This window comes from Bufo gargarizans, chromosome 5, assembly GCF_014858855.1.
Source record: "Bufo gargarizans isolate SCDJY-AF-19 chromosome 5, ASM1485885v1, whole genome shotgun sequence".
Classification (NCBI taxonomy): domain Eukaryota; kingdom Metazoa; phylum Chordata; class Amphibia; order Anura; family Bufonidae; genus Bufo; species Bufo gargarizans.
Genome location: NC_058084.1, coordinates 391,542,966 through 391,560,235, shown reverse-complemented (window position 1 = coordinate 391,560,235; position 17,270 = coordinate 391,542,966). Strand labels below are relative to the sequence as shown.

At 47.5% G+C, this 17,270-nt stretch overlaps 1 protein-coding gene across 4 annotated transcripts in view; it reads right to left on the bottom strand.

Annotated features, from left to right (window-relative positions):
• HDAC9 (histone deacetylase 9) overlaps positions 1–17,270 on the bottom strand; it is a 503,853-nt gene that overhangs the window by 20,805 nt on the left and 465,778 nt on the right. For all 4 annotated transcript variants that reach the window (XM_044293917.1, XM_044293915.1, XM_044293916.1 and 1 more), the window contains one exon: positions 15,996–16,118. In XM_044293917.1, coding sequence (XP_044149852.1) covers positions 15,996–16,118 — 123 coding nt within the window. The remainder of the gene's footprint in view (positions 1–15,995; positions 16,119–17,270) is intronic.

Here is a 17,270-nt window from a genome sequence, read left to right as displayed (position 1 = left end):
CCAGCTGTGGTGAAACTACAACTCCCAGCATGCTCCATTTACTTCTAGGAGAGTTCTGAGAACAGCAAAGCAAGTGTGCATGATGGGAGATGTAGTTTCACCACAGCTGGAGTGCCGAAGGTTGCTGACCCCTGCCATAATAGTCAAATATACTGGCCTGGCAATAAAGTGCTTGATATTAGTTGCATACAGTTCTAGGGGAGAACTGGACCTTTTCTGGACCTTTCAATTCTGGTCAAATCTTTTCAGACCCAAATCGAATCACTCAACTGATTTGGCCAAATAGAACATGATAGAATAGCATTAAAAAGAAATTCACTCATCTCTACTCATTACTTTAAAATGTCCATAGAGCAGTTTATTTCCGGGGACAGGGAGTGCAGCCATATTTGTAACTTTATTGATTACTGTTGAATAAAGATGAGCAAATTGATCCTAAACTGATCAAATTCATCTAAATTTTTACATATTTGGATTCTGGACAAATGTTTTGTGATTCGATACAGACGAATTGCTCAAAATGATGCCTACAATTTTACAGGTCATAAGACAGAGGAGAAGGCATCTACCACAAATAGGGATCATTTGTGGACTATAGGGGTCATTTATCAAACTGGTTGCCTATAGCAACCAATCAGATTCCTACTTTCATTTTCCAAAGAAGCTGTCCAAAATTAAAGGTGGAATCTGATTGGTTGCTATGGACAACTTTTTTCTTTTACAACTGGTTTTCTTTTACACCAGTTTGATAAATGACCCGCATTGTTTTAATTTACAAATGTGTTATTAAACAGGCAGCTCATCACCACCCTCTACCATCCATTTATCCATAGTCATATATGTTGCTGTTGCTTTGACATTACTAATGTGGTCTTTTTTTTTTTGCATGATCATTAAAAAACCTTTAAGGACCCATGACGTACATGTACGTCACAGATCCGGTCCCTAAACATGCATGTGCGAGCGGGCACCTTAGCCCCGGGGTTTTATGCCCCGCGGCACATGTATGCGATCCTACATCTTACCCGTCAGATGCCGTGATGAAATGTGACCACGGCATCTGAGCAGACTGGAACCGGAAGTTGCACGCTTCCGGTCCGGTAACTGTGTTCCCCGGCTGAGATCAGGGAACCTGTTACCTTACGCTAATTGACCGAAGCCTCAAGCAGGCTTCAGAGTCAATTAGATGTATATATCAATACAGGCCACTAGGTGGCAGCCTTGTATTGATATAGTGCAAATGAAGTCTTCAATGATGGCTATTTAGGCATTACTGAATACTATGGGCAATCAAATGATTGCCAGTTATTGTCACCCAAGGTGCCCTAAAAAAAGAAAAAAAAAAAGGTTTTACAAATATAAAAAAAACTAAACGTTCAAATCACCCCCCTTTTCTTAAAATAAACATAAAAGTACTTAACCAATAAAAAAATAATGGGCATAAACATTATGGGCATCGCCACGTACGAAAATGCCCATATTATTAAAATATAATAATATTAATGGCATACGGCAAATGGCCTAGTGGTAAAAAAAAAAACAGCCAATTTGCCATTTTTTGTCACTTCAACTATAGAAACATAGAAATATAGAATGTGTCGGCAGATAAGAACCATTTGGCCCATCTAGTCTGCCCAATATACTGAATACTATGGATAGCCCCTGGCCCTATCTTATATGAAGGATGGCCTTATGCCTATCCCATGCATGCTTAAACTCCTTCACTGTATTTGCAGCTACCACTTCTGCAGGAAGGCTATTCCATGCATCCACTACTCTCTCAGTAAAGTAATACTTCCTGATATGACTTTTAAACCTTTGCCCCTCTAATTTAAAACTATGTCCTCTTGTAGCAGTTTTTCTTCTTTTAAATATTCTTTCCTCTTTTACCTTGTTGATTCCCTTTATGTATTTAAAAGTTTCTATCCAATAATTTTTTTATAAAAAGTGATAAAAAAAGTCACACACTTAAAATTGGTATCACCGAAAAGAACAGATCGCCCCGCAAAAATGAGCCCTCACACAGTCCCATACACATAACTACAAAGAGTTATAGGGGTCAGAATATGGTTATGGAAAAAAAAAATCCTCAAAGGTTTTAATTTTTTTTCAGTATTAGAACGCAAGAAACATTATACAAGTGTGGTATCGTTGGAACCGTACTGACCTGGAGAATGAAGATAAGAATTTTACAGCATAATGTACAGTGTAAAAAAAATAAAAACCTTTATCAGAAATTGCATTTTTTCCCAATTCTACCCCATTTAGATTTTTTGTTCCTGCTTCCTACTACATTATTATTATTTATTATTAAAGCGCCATTCATTCCATAGCGCTGTACATATGATGAGGGGTGCACATACATAATACAGACAATTTCACTAATCATGATGAGTTACAAACTGGTACAGAAGGAGAGAGGGCCCTGCCCGTGAGGGCTTACAATCTACATGGTATGGGAGAAGGACACAGTAGGTGCGGGTTAAGTTGGTCATGGCGGTATATAGGCAGCAGGGTCACTGGTTGTAGGCTTGTCTGAAGAGGTGGGTTTAGGTTTCTTTTGAAGGATTCCACTGTAGGTGAGAGTCTGATATGTTGGGGTAGCGAGTTCCAGAGTGTGAGGGATGCATGGGAGAAATCTTGGAGGTGATTGTGGGAAGAGGCGATAAGAGGAGAGAAGGAGGTCTTGTGAGGATCGGAGAGTGCGTGTGGGGGTGTATCGGGAAATTAGCTCAGAGATGTAGGGAGGGGACAGGTTATGGACGGCCTTGTATGTGTTTGTTAGTACTTTGGCATGCAACCGTAATCGGTGCCATTAGAAAGTACAACTTGTCCCGCTAAAAATAAGCCATCATAAGGCCATGTGAATGGAAAACTATTTTTTTTTAAAGTTTGGACTATGGGAAGGCGGGGAGTGAAAAACAAAAACTCAAAAATGGAAAATCCCAGGGTTCTTAAGGGGTTAAAAAGATTTGCACAAGAATTACTCATAGAAGTCTTACTTTCTGTCCATAAAAGCATTAAAGGCAAAATCTGTGCAATGTCCTTAAAGTGAATGGTGTGAGGTGCACTTACTTTATTGCTCTCTGCACATTTTTTGTTGTCCAGTGAGAAAGGAATTTTAATGAGTATTTTGCAGCACTTCATAATTACACATCTGTGTTTTTTCCTCAAATCTATCAGAGCTGACAACGAAAGGTTAAATGCTGGATGTGTGGTTCTGCCTGTGATATATCCTCTGTCCAGCCGCTTTTCTTTATAGATCTGTGGTTTTACTCCCACCACTGCCTGACCTGTCCCCTCCATTCATTACTGCCCTTCATCTCCTTTAGTATTAAATGCAGAATATATGAATAGATTTTTAAAACTTGACATTTTCTGAGTGGATGCTCATGAGGTCTCTGCTACATATAGGACAACAGGGTCAATAGAGGTGTGGATGAGACCGGACTGAACAACATAAGAAAAGTGCATTTTTTGCTTGCATTTTATTTTTGTTACTATTTCTCTAGGAAACCAAATGTCCGTTATCTCATGTAAAAGCATCGTGAACGAGCTTTCAAATCTTTTAGTTAACAGCTTATTTTTTATCCCATTTTTTTGCCTTTATGGAAACGGGCTGCACTATGCACTGTCTAAGAATACAAATCACAGTTGTTAGATAGTTTTACTCTTCTAACTCATGGACCTACATACATTTGGACTGTGTTAAATCCTGAGCCAGATTTACACCAGAATTCTGTCGGTGCACCAAAACGAAACAGATTGGAAATAAAGATGAGCAAAAGTTGCTCAGCGTTTGCAGCAGAATGTATGCTATTGGGGTGCTGGCAATAAGCCTATAAAATGTAAAACTTTTTTTTTTTACAAAAAGAGCTGACTGGGTGTTCATACATAGAAATATGTGTTTCTTTCAGGATTTTTGTAATGCAGAACCTGCCAGTAAGGCCTCATGCACACGACAGTATTTTTTCACGGTCCGCAAAACGGGGTTCCGTTGGTCCGTGATCCGTGACCGTTTTTTCGTCCGTGGGTCTTCCTTGATTTTTGGAGGATCCACGGACATGAAAAAATTGTGTCCGCCTGGCCGTGCGGAGCCAAACGGATCCGTCCTGAATTACAATGCAAGTCAATGGGGACGGATCCGTTTGACGTTGACACAATATGGTGCAATTGTAAACGGATCCGTCCCCATTGACTTTCAATGTAAAGTCAGGAGTCCCTTTTATACCATCGGATCGGAGTTTTCTCCAATCCGATGGTATATTTTAACTTGAAGCGTCCCCATCACCATGGGAACGCCTCTATGTTAGAATATACCATAGGATTTGAGTTACATCGTGAAAACTCATATCCAACAGTATATTCTAACACAGAGGCGTTCCCATGGTGATGGGGACGCTTCTAGTTAGAATATACTACAAACTGTGTACATGACTGCCCCCTGCTGCCTGGCAGCACCCTATCTCTTACAGGGGGCTATGATACGCACAATTAACCCCTCAGGTGCCGCACTCTATTGTATTTAACTCATTGGTGGCACAGTGTGCGGCCCCCCCCCCCCCCCCGATCATTGGTGGCAGCAGAGAGTTCCGATCGGAGTCCCAGTTTAATCGCTGGGGCTCCGATCGGTAACCATGGCCACCAGGATGCTACTGCAGTCCTGGTTGCCATGGTTACTTAGCAATATTAGAAGCATCATACTTACCTGCTGGCTGCTGCGATGTCTGTGACCGGCCGGCCGGGAGCTCCTCCTACTGTTAAGTGACAGGTCTGTGCGGCGCATTGCTTAATGATCTGTCACTTACCAGTAGGAGGAGCTCCTGGCCGGTCACAGACAGCGCAGCAGCCAGCAGGTAAGTATGATGCTTCTCCGCTGCCACCAATGATCAGGGGGGGGAGGCCGCACACTGTGCCACCAATGAGTTAAATACAATAGAGGGGGGGAGGGGGGCGGGGGGGGGGGCGCACACTGTGCCACCAATGAGTTAAATACAATAGAGGGAGGGAGGGGGGCCGGGGGGGGCCGCACACTGTGCCACCAATGAGTTAAATACATTAGAGGGAGGGAGGGCCGGGGGGGCCGCACACTGTGCCACCAATGAGTTAAATACAGTAGAGGGAGGGAGGGGGGGCCGGGGGAGGCCGCACACTGGCCACCAATGAGTTAAATACAATAGAGGGAAGGAGGGGGGGCCGCACACTGTGCCACCAATGAGTTAAATACAGTAGAGGGAGGGGGGCCGCACTGGCCACCAGTGATATAAATACAATAGAGGGAGGGGGGGCCGCACTGTGAAAACTCAGCTCTGAAAAAGCTTTTATGCAGACGGATCTTCGGATCCGTCTGTATGAAAGTAACCTACGGCCACGGATCACGGACACGGATGCCAATCTTGTGTGCATCCGTGTTTTTTCACGGACCCATTGGCTTGAATGGGTCCGTGAACCGTTGTCCGTCAAAAAAATAGGACAGGTCATATTTTTTGGACGGACAGGATACACGGATCACGAATGCGGCTGCAAAACGGTGCATTTTCCGATTTTTCCACGGACCCATTGAAAGTCAATGGGTCAGCGAAAAAAAACGGAAAACGGCACAACGGCCACGGATGCACACAACGGTGGTGTGCATGAGGCCTAAGCTTTATGAAACAACTGCGACAATGACCAGTTCCTCACTCACTCTCTACGCTAAGTTTTCCTTGATAAAAATTTACAATCTACCCAATTATATCTTCAACTCTCTCCATATAGTGCCCCTATATTGTCTTTAGTAACTGGCTTATGTCTGCACAGCTACAACACATCCTATCTCATCCATGGCTGAGAACAAAATGTCACCTTGCTCATTCTCTAAGCCTCTGAGCCAATCATGGCAAGCCCTCGACCCTCTCTTCCAACATCACATGATCCTCCATCTTCTTCCTTATTGTCATTTTCCCCACCAGTGTTACCAGTAAAAGAGCACTATAGAAAATTGTAAGGCAGCTCTCACCTGCAGTGGTTGAATCACCTGTGGTGCACGGATGCCGCGCCTGGGTGCGATGAAAGTCCAAAAAACAGAAAAGAGAAATCCGGCTCACTTCAGGTGAAGTATAATAGCTTTTATTCCAGCAAAGTAAAATCCGTGAACAAGTGTACATAAAACAATCTACGCGTTTCAGACCTCTTAGGTATGTGGGTCCTTCCTCAAGATGTTTTGTCATGAGGAAGGACCCACATACCTAAGAGGTCTGAAACGCGTAGATTGTTTTATGTACACTTGTTCACGGATTTTACTTTGCTGGAATAAAAGCTATTATACTTCACCTGAAGTGAGCCGGATTTCTCTTTCCAGTAAAAGTGCACTGGGCACGGTTTTTACATGATTCACCTGAAGCAGCTCATAAAAATTTGGATTCATTTGGTTGGTATACAAAAATGTATACTTTAAACGGGTGCCTCAGACGGACGCCATACAGTGGCATCTGTTCACCATAGAGTTCTATTGTAAAAAAAAAATAAAAATTTTTACAAAATCATGGTTTGCTGCATTTTGGTTTTCTTTTAATTCTAACTTATATATATCAAACAGTTGCATAAAACGCAATGTGAACCCATCCTAACAGCTCCTACGGTCAAGTCATTGTGGAGGCTGCAGTTGTCCACTGTGGAGGATGTAGCTGCCTACCATGCTTATATGACATATCATAAGAGATTAGCAAATTGATTGAAACTAATCAAATTTGTCTTGAATTTATCAAGTATTTGGATTCTAGACAAATACAAATCTTTTGTTATTGGATTCAAACAAATCTCTTAAAAATAAAGAATCAAGAAATCCATTTAATGAAGTTTACTTAATGCAAACATTTAGAGGTCACTTCCGATGCATTTCAGGCGCATATGGCAGCACAACAGTTATCTGTGACTACTCCCTGCTCACGCCAGGTCTAAAATTGTGGGCGTGCTGTGGGCGGGGAAGCAGGTGGGCCGGCAGGCCAGTCTCATTCATCACTTTCTACGCCTGTTTTAGGCATAGAAAATGGTTTTAATGTAAGACAACTAGGAAGCTGTCTTACATTTAGAGCTGGCGCTGGATGCGCCAAAGTTATTTAGAGGCCGGCGCCTCTTTATAATTTCAGAGGATCCACCGCCAGCTATGGGGCTTTATTAAGACCAGCATCTAAAACACCGGTCTTAATAAATATGCCCCAAAGGCCTCATGCACACGGCCGTTGTTCTGGTCTGGTCCGTCTCCGAGCTGTAGTTTTTTGGCGGCTCGGATGCAGACCCATTCACTTCAATGGGGCCGCATCCGTTGCTCCCTTCCGTTTGCAGACAAGAATACGAAGTTATATTAAAGGCTGCCCGTGCCGTTCTGCAAATTGCGAAACGCACATGGGCGCCATCCGTGTTTTGCAGATTCGCGATTTGTGGACCGCCAAACACACAACCGTTGTGTGCATGAGGCCTTAGATTCTCAAACATGCAAAATGGACCTTGAGATGTTAACACTTTACAGTCAAATGTAAGAAGATACTAGAGCTTTAAACATTTTATATTCTTGGGTTCAAAGTGAAGGGTTAAATACACTGGTGATCAAAATTAGAGAACAATTTATGAACATTATAATGTAATCTACATTGATCATCATTTGAAGGATTTTTTGTAAGGGGAACACCATGCCATTAGAACAGAAAATAGCTAAAGTATATCAACATAAAACCTTTATTTTTCAAAAAAACTGATGATCATAATTAGAGAACAGCAATGACTGCAGCACAGAAAAAGATTCTAGCTACATTTAAACAGTCAGCAATCAGTAGAAATGTACAGGCCCTTGCTTTGAATGACTTCAGCACATCTGCGGCCACAGGACATCACTAGTCTCTCACACTGCTCTGGTGGGATTTTGGTCCACTCTTCTTCCAGTCTCTTCAGCAGTTCTGTGACTGTTGTGGGTTTCTTGACCATAACTTTGTCACCAAGGATTTTCTAGAGGTTTTGTATTGGGTTTAGATCAGGACTCTGGGCTGGCCATTTCATTGTTTCAATGTTTTTAGTTTCAAGGAACGGCTTTACCCGTTTTTGACAGGGGGCATTGTCCTGCATGAAAATTGCTGGCTGATTAAGTGATGAACGCAAGGAAGGAACCATGTGTTGGTAAAGAAGGTTCTGATACACACCTGCATTCATGTAGCTATATGAGAGGTCCAACTCCTGCTGCAGAAAACATTCCCCAAACCATGACACTTCCTTCTCCACCTTTCACTGACTTCTTTACATACTTTGGGTTCAGTCTGTCTCCAGTTTGTCGACAAACATAATGTTTCCCATCAGACCCAAATAAATTAAACTTGCTTTCATCACTAAAATGAACTGTGGAGCACTTCTCTCTCCTCTGTCCACACAACATGCTCCTCAGCAAAGGTGGGTCTAGCCTTTTGATTCTTTCTGCTAGAGGTTTGGTCACTGCAGAGTGGGCTTTCAGTCAAATGCTCTTAAACGTCGAGACACTGTTTGACGAGACAGATACTCTTCAGTGCTGAACTGGCGAGCAATTCCAGCTGCAGATTTGAAATGATTACCCATGGAGATTCTCCGCATTATACTGTCCTCTCTTGCATTTGTCTTTCGAGGGTGGCCAGCCTTCTTGGGGGACTTGAATGAGTTTGTGATGTTGTAAAGATGCAATATTCTAGAAATCACAGACTTGGACCGACCAATTTCTCTTGCTATGGCTGATAGGGTCACCCCTTTGGCCTTCATCTGGACAACCTGCTGCCATAGGGTTTCAGTCACTTTGGAACGGCACACCATTTTGGCAAAGTCAGTGAAAACTGGAAAGTTAGGCTGCCAGTTAAATAGCGTTTGTCATTGTCAGATCATTAAGGAAATTAGCACCAGTTGCCAGATTAACACCAATAACGTGCAGGTATCTGAAAGTGTTGTCTAATTTTGATCAGTGTTCTTTTTCAATTATCTCATTTACATTTTTTATTCAGTGTTTTAGAATATATACAATTTATGAAATAATCTTAAAATACTGCTATTTTACTCATGTTAGGATATATTCACATAGGACTACACTGTGACCTTGACATTTCGGAAATTGCGTGTTGTTCTCTAATTTTGATCGCCACTGTATATGTACAGTTTGCATTTCTATACAATTTATATAAATTTACGCTCACTGGTGCAAAGAGACTTATATAAGCGCTGTGACTTGATGTATAGTTTTGCAATAGGGTTCCAAGGGGAATGCAGAAGTATACACTTAACAGCAATAGAAAAGATTGAACGACCTTTGGCTAATAGAGAAAACAAGATTGAAAGATTACTGGCTGATGGAGTACAAAATGATTGAAAGATTCCTGGCTGCAAAAGTACTGAATGCAGTCAAAAGAAGCAGAAAGTACATGACATGCTGAATATTAGATTACAAGATGTAGCATTTCATTATAACACTCTTGAATGTTATAACAGAGCTATAGCTCTACAACCCCCCAACCTTTATCCAGGACATGAAGGACCCATTTCTTGGTCATCCATAAACCCTGTCCTCTGCTTTTTAGGAGCGAAAGGGAGTCTGACTCATCAGTTCTTTCTCCTTTCTTGCAATGCCTGTTGAGTGAAAGCCTGGCTTAGGTTTCCACAACCCATGTGGCCAACCAGATGTCCACCTCTGCACTGACCCTATGGAAGTTGCATCAATAACCACTATGGTATATACAACTGAATTTAGCATAGATTACTAGATGGGTCTGTGGTGATGTACGTACATTATGTTTAGTGGAACCACTGGAGGTCCATGCATTAGGGCCATAATCTAGACATTAAAATCTGGCCCCATTGCAACTGTCTGAAGGTGGCCTAAAAGAGTTGTCCTTATTTCCACAATAAGTGTAAGGCCGATTCATTGGCCTGTATTTGTGGGAGGGGCTTGGCCACCTACTTCAACGGCCGGCGCCCTCCCACAAGCGTACGTTGTGCAAAGTCCTGATCCTTCCGGCGTGCGCACGTACCTGGCTGTTCCTCCGTGCTCCCAGGTAAGCGCAGGCATCGGCGCAGTGGCGGCCCTTTGGTACGTAGGGGCCGCCACCCGCTGCGTCCGTCCATCGCTGGCCGTGCCACACGCGGCACCTCGGCAGCCTCCGGGAGGGGGGGGACTGAACCACGCTCACGGCACCCCCTCCCTCCACCGCTCAAAGCTCACACACAGCGCCGCTCTCCGGGGGGCGGAGCCGGCGGTCACAGGCGGGCCGAACTCCCCGCCCGGTCCCCGCCCCCGTCTCAGCTGCACACGGCCTGCGCTGGCCCGATTCCCCGCCTGGGGGGCAGCGCAGGCAGCATGAACCTGGCGCATATTTTTCCCATTGCCAGGGGGCGCGTTTCTCCCCACGTGGTGGGGATGCCCAGCCGGCGGGGGGCGGCCCCTCGTGGAGCAGGGGGGGCACCCCCGCACTGGGCGCCCCATCAGGGAGTGATGCGCCCCCCACGTGGCACGTTTCAAAACAGAAGGGGGGAGGCATGTCCAATTAGGCTTCCCCCCAGGCCAGGGGGCAGCGTCATTTCCCCACGCGGTGGAGGTACCCAGCCGGCGGGGGGCGGCCCCTCGTGGAGCAGGGGGGGCACCCCCGCACTGGGCGCCCCATCAGGGAGTGATGCGCCCCCCACGTGGCACGTTTCAAAACAGAAGGGGGGAGGCATGTCCAATTAGGCTTCCCCCCAGGCCAGGGGGCAGCGCCGTTTCCCCACGCGGTGGAGATGCCCAGCCGGCGGGGGGGCGGCCTCAGAGAAAAAAAAAAAAAAAAAAGGGGGGGGCACCCCCGCACTGGGCGCTCCATCAGGGACCGGTGAGGCCCCCCACGCGGCAGCTTAGTCTCGGCAAGATGGGGCCCCCGTTGTCAGGGGCCCCCCTGAGCCGACCGCACGCCAGAGTGCTGCGCTGCTCCCCACGCGGCAGAGGTGCCCAGCCGGCGGATGGCGCCTCCCGGGCAGAAAGGGCCCCGCACTGGGCACCCTGTCAGGGACACGCGTCAGCTCTCCACGTGGCACACGTCTCGTGTATGCGGGGAGTGCCAGCCGTTGCCTCGAATTCATACCCACGTGGTCCATGGCACCAGGGAACTCCGCGTTCCCCACGCGGTTGCCATGGAGCCCGGCGGGGCACGCAGCGGCTCGCTCCTCGCCTACATCAAAGTCTGGCATGGGCCGCTGTGCCGCCTAGACAGGTAGGGCTTCAAAAAAAAAAAAAAAAAAAAAAAAAACACCCGCTCCCACCAGTCACCACACCTCACCTCGCACACACGGCCTGGCAATAGAGCTTCACGCATTGACCGGCTTGCATTGTTTCGTTGTTGTTTTCCAGGCTTCCATACGTGGTTTAGGCAGGAAGAAGTTGGTGGGATCCCAAATTGATTGTTCTTGGCTACCAAGGTAGTGGGGTAGACATCGGGGGGGCGGGTAGTGGATGCCTTCAGACTGGGGTCTCACGGTTGTCTCAACGCACAGGTCATTTCTTTTCATTCTTCACTTCCGTGGAAGTCAGTCCATAGTCAGTCTCAGTTGGTAAGTATGTCAGGTCCTCGCATGGACTTCCGGGTGGCGGATCCTAGCCACTTCTTCACGGCTCTTCTGGTGCAGTGTGGATGCCTCACGGGATTTGTTCACTGTTCAATTTTAGATAGCTGCACGGGTGCCAGCAACCATCCACGCTAGACGGTCATGTCACGTCACTCTTTCCACAGCCACGATGTCACGCGCATCCGACATTGTCGACGCGTCGGTGGACGAGGTCGTGGCTCAGACACCTGAGAGGGGCAGTACACCGTCCCTACGTGCTTGGACAGTTCCTAGGCTGATGGCTGAGTTGAGAAAGCGGGGCGTTCCTTTCCCGGCAACTGCCAGGAAAACCGAGCTATATCGGCTGTGGAGAGACTCCCTGGCACCCAGCATCGGTGACCCCCCTGCAACGACGATGCAAACTTCCTTGTCTCAAATACACGTCTTGCTGAACAGTCTGACGTCGGCCGTCACATCCATGCAGGCGAGGTTGGAGTCCATCGAAGCTCGCAGCACAGTCGCTCCAGTTTCTTCCCATGAGACTCCGGTCGCCTCCACCTCGGCCATGGCAGACGTTCGCTCTGCCCAGTCCGTCCCTAACGTGACTCCCTCCCACTACGTCCCGCTCAACATCAGGAAGGACATCCTGGAGGGTAGGGATGTCAATCTTGCGTCGCTACTCGTAGCCTCCAGGGACCTTTCGGACAACAAGATTATAGCTTGTGGAGAAGTGTCAGTGGTACTCAGGAGCCGAGACCACCGACTCAACCGCAAGCTGTCCATCCCGGAATTTGTTATTGCATTTAGTCTATTTAGGGATGTCATTTGCACTGTCAGGCCGGATAGGAGGGAGGAACTAGATCTCTACCTCTTCAAGGTCACAGAGTTGGGTCATAGGTACGGGGGAACCGCGTTCTATGACTACCACTGTTCATTTGCAGCCAAGGCGTCAGCGGCTCTCTCCCAGTTTCAACACGTTACTGACTGGGCCAACCTAGACACTGAGCTCTTCTGCAGACACTTTGCAGGTCTGAAAGCTCCCTCCTGTACTGCCTGTCAGTCTATCTTCCACTCGGTCGAGTGGTGCGACAAGTCCGCCGTCAGCACGGCATCCCACCCCTCCAGCTCAGCAGCTGGTCCTCTTGAGGTCTTCAGGCCCCCCAACTCGGTAGACAAGCTGGGCCGGCCCATCGTCCAGTTAGGGAGGGCACAGATATGCAACAACTTTAACTACGCCTCTTGTAATTTTGGGCAGTGCCGGTTGTTGCATATCTGTACCAATTGTTTCAGGGCTCACCCCCGAGTAGCATGCTCATTAAAGTCGATAAAAAATTATATGAGTGTGATCAATATCAGCCGTCTACGAGAGGTCTTGCAAGGTCACCACAACCCTGGGTTTGTACAGTTCCTGGTCACAGGATTTCACGAGGGCTTCCACACGGGACTGATCACGACTCCGGAATCCACACACGAGTGCAAAAACCTTCAGTCGGCCGAAAGGAATCCCGCCTCGGTAGACGTACTAATAGAGGCCGAGCTAAGTAAGGGGTTCCTTATCGGTCCCTTTGGGGTGCCCCCTTTTCAACGCTGGAGAGTCAGTCCCGTGGGGGTAGTCACAGGCAAGTTCAGCGGGAAGGAGAGACTCATCATCGACTTGTCGGCCCCACACGGCTCCCAAATCCCCAGCCTCAACTCCCTCATTCCTTCAGAAGAAGTGGGCATGAGATACGCTTCCATAGATCAGGCTATCGCCATCATCATGACAACGGGCCCAGGGTCCTGGTTGTCCAAAGCCGACATATCAGATGCCTTCAAGCTGCTTCCCATCATGCCAGCCCTCTGGCAGTGGCACGGCATCAAGTGGAAAGGCTCGTACTATTTTTCCACCAAGCTCACCTTCGGGTCCAAGAGTAGCCCCTGGCTCTTCGATCAATTGGCCCAGGCACTCCACTGGATCTTGGAACACACCGTCCTCTGTGAGTTTGTCATCCATTACTTGGATGACTTCCTACTGATTGAGAGGCCAGGGGCACTCCCCCTAGGGCTGGGCAAGTTACTCAGGTGCTTTTCCCAGTTAGGTGTCCCGGTGTCCCCCAAGAAAGTAGAAGGCCCGGCCACAGTCATCACCTTTCTGGGCATAGAATTGGACTCCCAGCATATGCTAGCTAGGTTGCCGGCGGACAAGCTAACAAGGATCAGAGGAGTCATCCACAGGTTCTCAGTCACGGCCGTGGTCACCAAGGCTGACCTCCAGAGTCTACTAGGCATGTTGAACTTTGCCATGCGCATCATCCCGCAGGGCAGAGCATTCATATCCCGCCTACTCGCACTCTTAAGTACCGCCCCAGAACAGGACAGCCCAGTGTGCTTGGACAGCCAGGCCCTAGCGGACCTCCACATGTGGGACCATTTCCTGAGTCAGTGGAACGGGGTCTCCTTGTTCGTACCCGGGCTGTCGTGTCAGTCGCCTACAGTCTTTTCAGATGCAGCTGCGGGCTCAGGGTTTGCCTCCATTTTCGGCACCCACTGGGTGGCAGACGCATGGCCTGCCGAGGTCGGACAAATCCCGGGCTTCCTGCAGACCTCGGCGCTTTTCGAACTGTACCCCGTCGTGGTGGCCGCCCACATCTGGGGCAAATTCTGGGCACGGCAGTCTGTACTGTTCGTAACTGACAACACAGCCGTGGTTGACATTCTCAACAGCGGGCTATCAAAATCCAGCCAAGTCATGTGCTTTCTCAGACGATTAGTGCAGCTCTCATTGCAACACCACTTCCATGTGTTCAGCGCGCATGTGCCAGGTGCGCGAAACGGGGCTGCTGACGCCTTGTCGAGGGCTAACTTCTCCCGTTTTTTCCAGATCATGCCAGAGGCGGATTCGACGGGCGCCTCCATCCCTCCTCTCGAGTCCTTAAGGCTAGTGTAGCCGACCACCTTGACACGGCCCACGCTCTGAGACGCCATTCCCTCTCGCCTAACACGACCAGGGCGTACAACACCGGGTGGAAGACGTTCTGCAGGTTTCAAGGAGAATGTCCTCAGGAGGACGCCAGTTTTCCAGAGTACATCCTGGCGTTCATCGGTTATTGCCACTCTGTACGCAAGCTCTCCCACGCCACAGTTAGGTCATACCTGGCGGGAGTACAACATTTCCTCTCTGTTAGCCACCCCGAACTAGCATCAGTGTTCACCTTACACACTGTCAAAGCCACCCTCAAGGGGTTGAGCAAGTGCGGGCCTCAAAGCCAAGTACGCAGGCAGCCGGTCACCGGGCCCCTTTTCCGCAAGATGTCCGACGCCTTGGACGGTAATCCTTTCGGGGTTTTGGCCAGCTTGGTACTTAAATCAGCCATCTACTTAGCCTTCTACGGCTTTCTGAGACCTGGGGAATTTACCTGTTCCCCAGGCAGCAACAGCTTCCTTACAGTCAGCCAACTGGTCCAGAACTCCGACGGGTTTACATTACTGCTCAAGACGACCAAGACTTCCCAGGTGGGACCCCCTGTCCAGGTGTCCTACTTTCCCACAGCACATCGCTGGTGTCCCGTCTCAGTGCTTCGTCAGTTACGGTCCGCTTTGTCCGGGGCCGGGCCGAACAGTCCATTGTTGCCCTTCGGGGTGGTACCGCTTACCACCCAGCAGTTCGTATCCCATGTGAGGTCACTAGTGGCCAGCACAGGCGGCGACCCTGCCACCATTTCGGGCCACTCGTTCCGCATAGGCGCGGCATCCGCGGCCTCCAGAAACCGAGTACCTGCGTATGTCATCCAGAAACTGGGGCGTTGGCACTCGTCTTGTTTCAAACGCTACATACCACACCCTAGAACCGAAATGTCGGCAGCCTTTCAGACTTTAGCTCTGTAAACTTGCAATAAAACACTTCTGCCTACCAGTATGTCTTTTGCCCTCTTTCAGGTGTCCCTCCTCGACACGGTCACGGCACAACTCTGACCGCCTAGGGCTAGGGTAGCTCACTTAGGGCAGACACGTTCTTGGTTGCCACGACCACAAGTGTAAGGCCGATTCATTGGCCTGTATTTGTGGGAGGGGCTTGGCCACCTACTTCAACGGCCGGCGCCCTCCCACAAGCGTACGTTGTGCAAAGTCCTCCCTCCCACCCACCCCTTTTCTCCGCTACACTCTAAGGGGATGCCCTCTTTCAGGTGTCCCTCCTCGACACGGTCACGGCACAACTCTGACCGCCTAGGGCTAGGGTAGCTCACTTAGGGCAGACACGTTCTTGGTTGCCACGACCACAAAGAAGTTATTAGATGTACTGAATATATTTGTACTTCAGACAGAAGGGTGACCCTGTGTAAATGTTAGCTATGGTGGCAGCAGATATAAAATATTATGTCGTGAGAAAATAGGTTAGATGTAAAAAAAAAAACACTTTCTCTTGAATCAATACAGTCTGACATATTTATATTAAATGTTCTACTTACACTGAGTTGAGGAGCAGCAGGAGGGAGTGCCAAGGTGATGTTGGGTAATGAAGGAGATGTGTATAAGCTTAGCAGATTCATTGACTTCTCGTGATGTAGAATAAGTTGATGTGAGGTCAAATGCTGTAATAGAAGCAGTATAAAAACGGCATTAGTCTCACATCACATCGCTAGGTGAATAAAATCAAGTCAATGCAGCTGAAACTAAAATCTCTGGTTGGCTTTAAATACAGCAGATTCCCGAAATTAAATTCAACATATCCTACATATCCTTACATTGTATAGCGGCTGTGCTTGGTATCTCAGCTCAGCCCCATTCACTTAAATGAGACTGAGCTGCGCCTAGGCCGTATGACTGATGAACATAACATCACATGGGCTAGGCTAATCTGTGAGAAGGCCATGCTGCTACTCCAAGCTCCGGTGCCTTCTCAAACAGCTAATCGGCGGGGTGCCGGGTGTCAGACCCCCACCAATCAGACACTGATGACCTATCCTAAGCATAAAGTGTGGAAGGAGGGGGCACACCAATAAATACAAATAATCCAGGGAGTGCAGGAGGGTGGTTTGAAATGATACAAAACAAGATAGACTCAGAGAAGAGTCAAAAGAACCACCCTATAAATGCACATCCAACAATGACCATAGGTAAAAGTTTATATATGAAGTTTATTAGACAACTAAAACAGACAGACACATAAAAAAAAATGGTATTCAAAATGAACAGCGTGTCGGTAACAGAATAAAACAGACACATACAGAATCCACAAATCAGGACATGAAATATATGCCAGCTATACACAATATCAACCTATAGACTGCATGTAGACAATGTTAAATAAGGTATGGCCACTAATGAATAAAAGAAGACCACAATGAGGTCAAAAAGTAAGAGCCAGAACCTGTATAAGCAGCTGGTGCTGTGGATCTGAACCAAATTGAGAGATGTCCAACGTGTATCGCTGGCGCAGTCCGGCTTCCTCAAGGGTCCCCTCTTGAGGAAGGTTCTGGCTCTTACTTTTTGACCTCATTGTGGTCTACTTTTATTCATTAGTGGCCATACCTTATTTAACATTGTCTACATGCAGTCTATAGGTTGATATTGTGTATAGCTGGCATATATTTCATGTCCTGATTTGTGGACGCTCAGTGGATTCTGTATGTGTCGGTTTTATTCTGTTACCGACACGCTGTTCATATTGTATACCATTTTTTTTATGTGTCTGTCTGTTTTAGTTGTCTAATAAACTTCATATATAAACTTTTACCTATGGT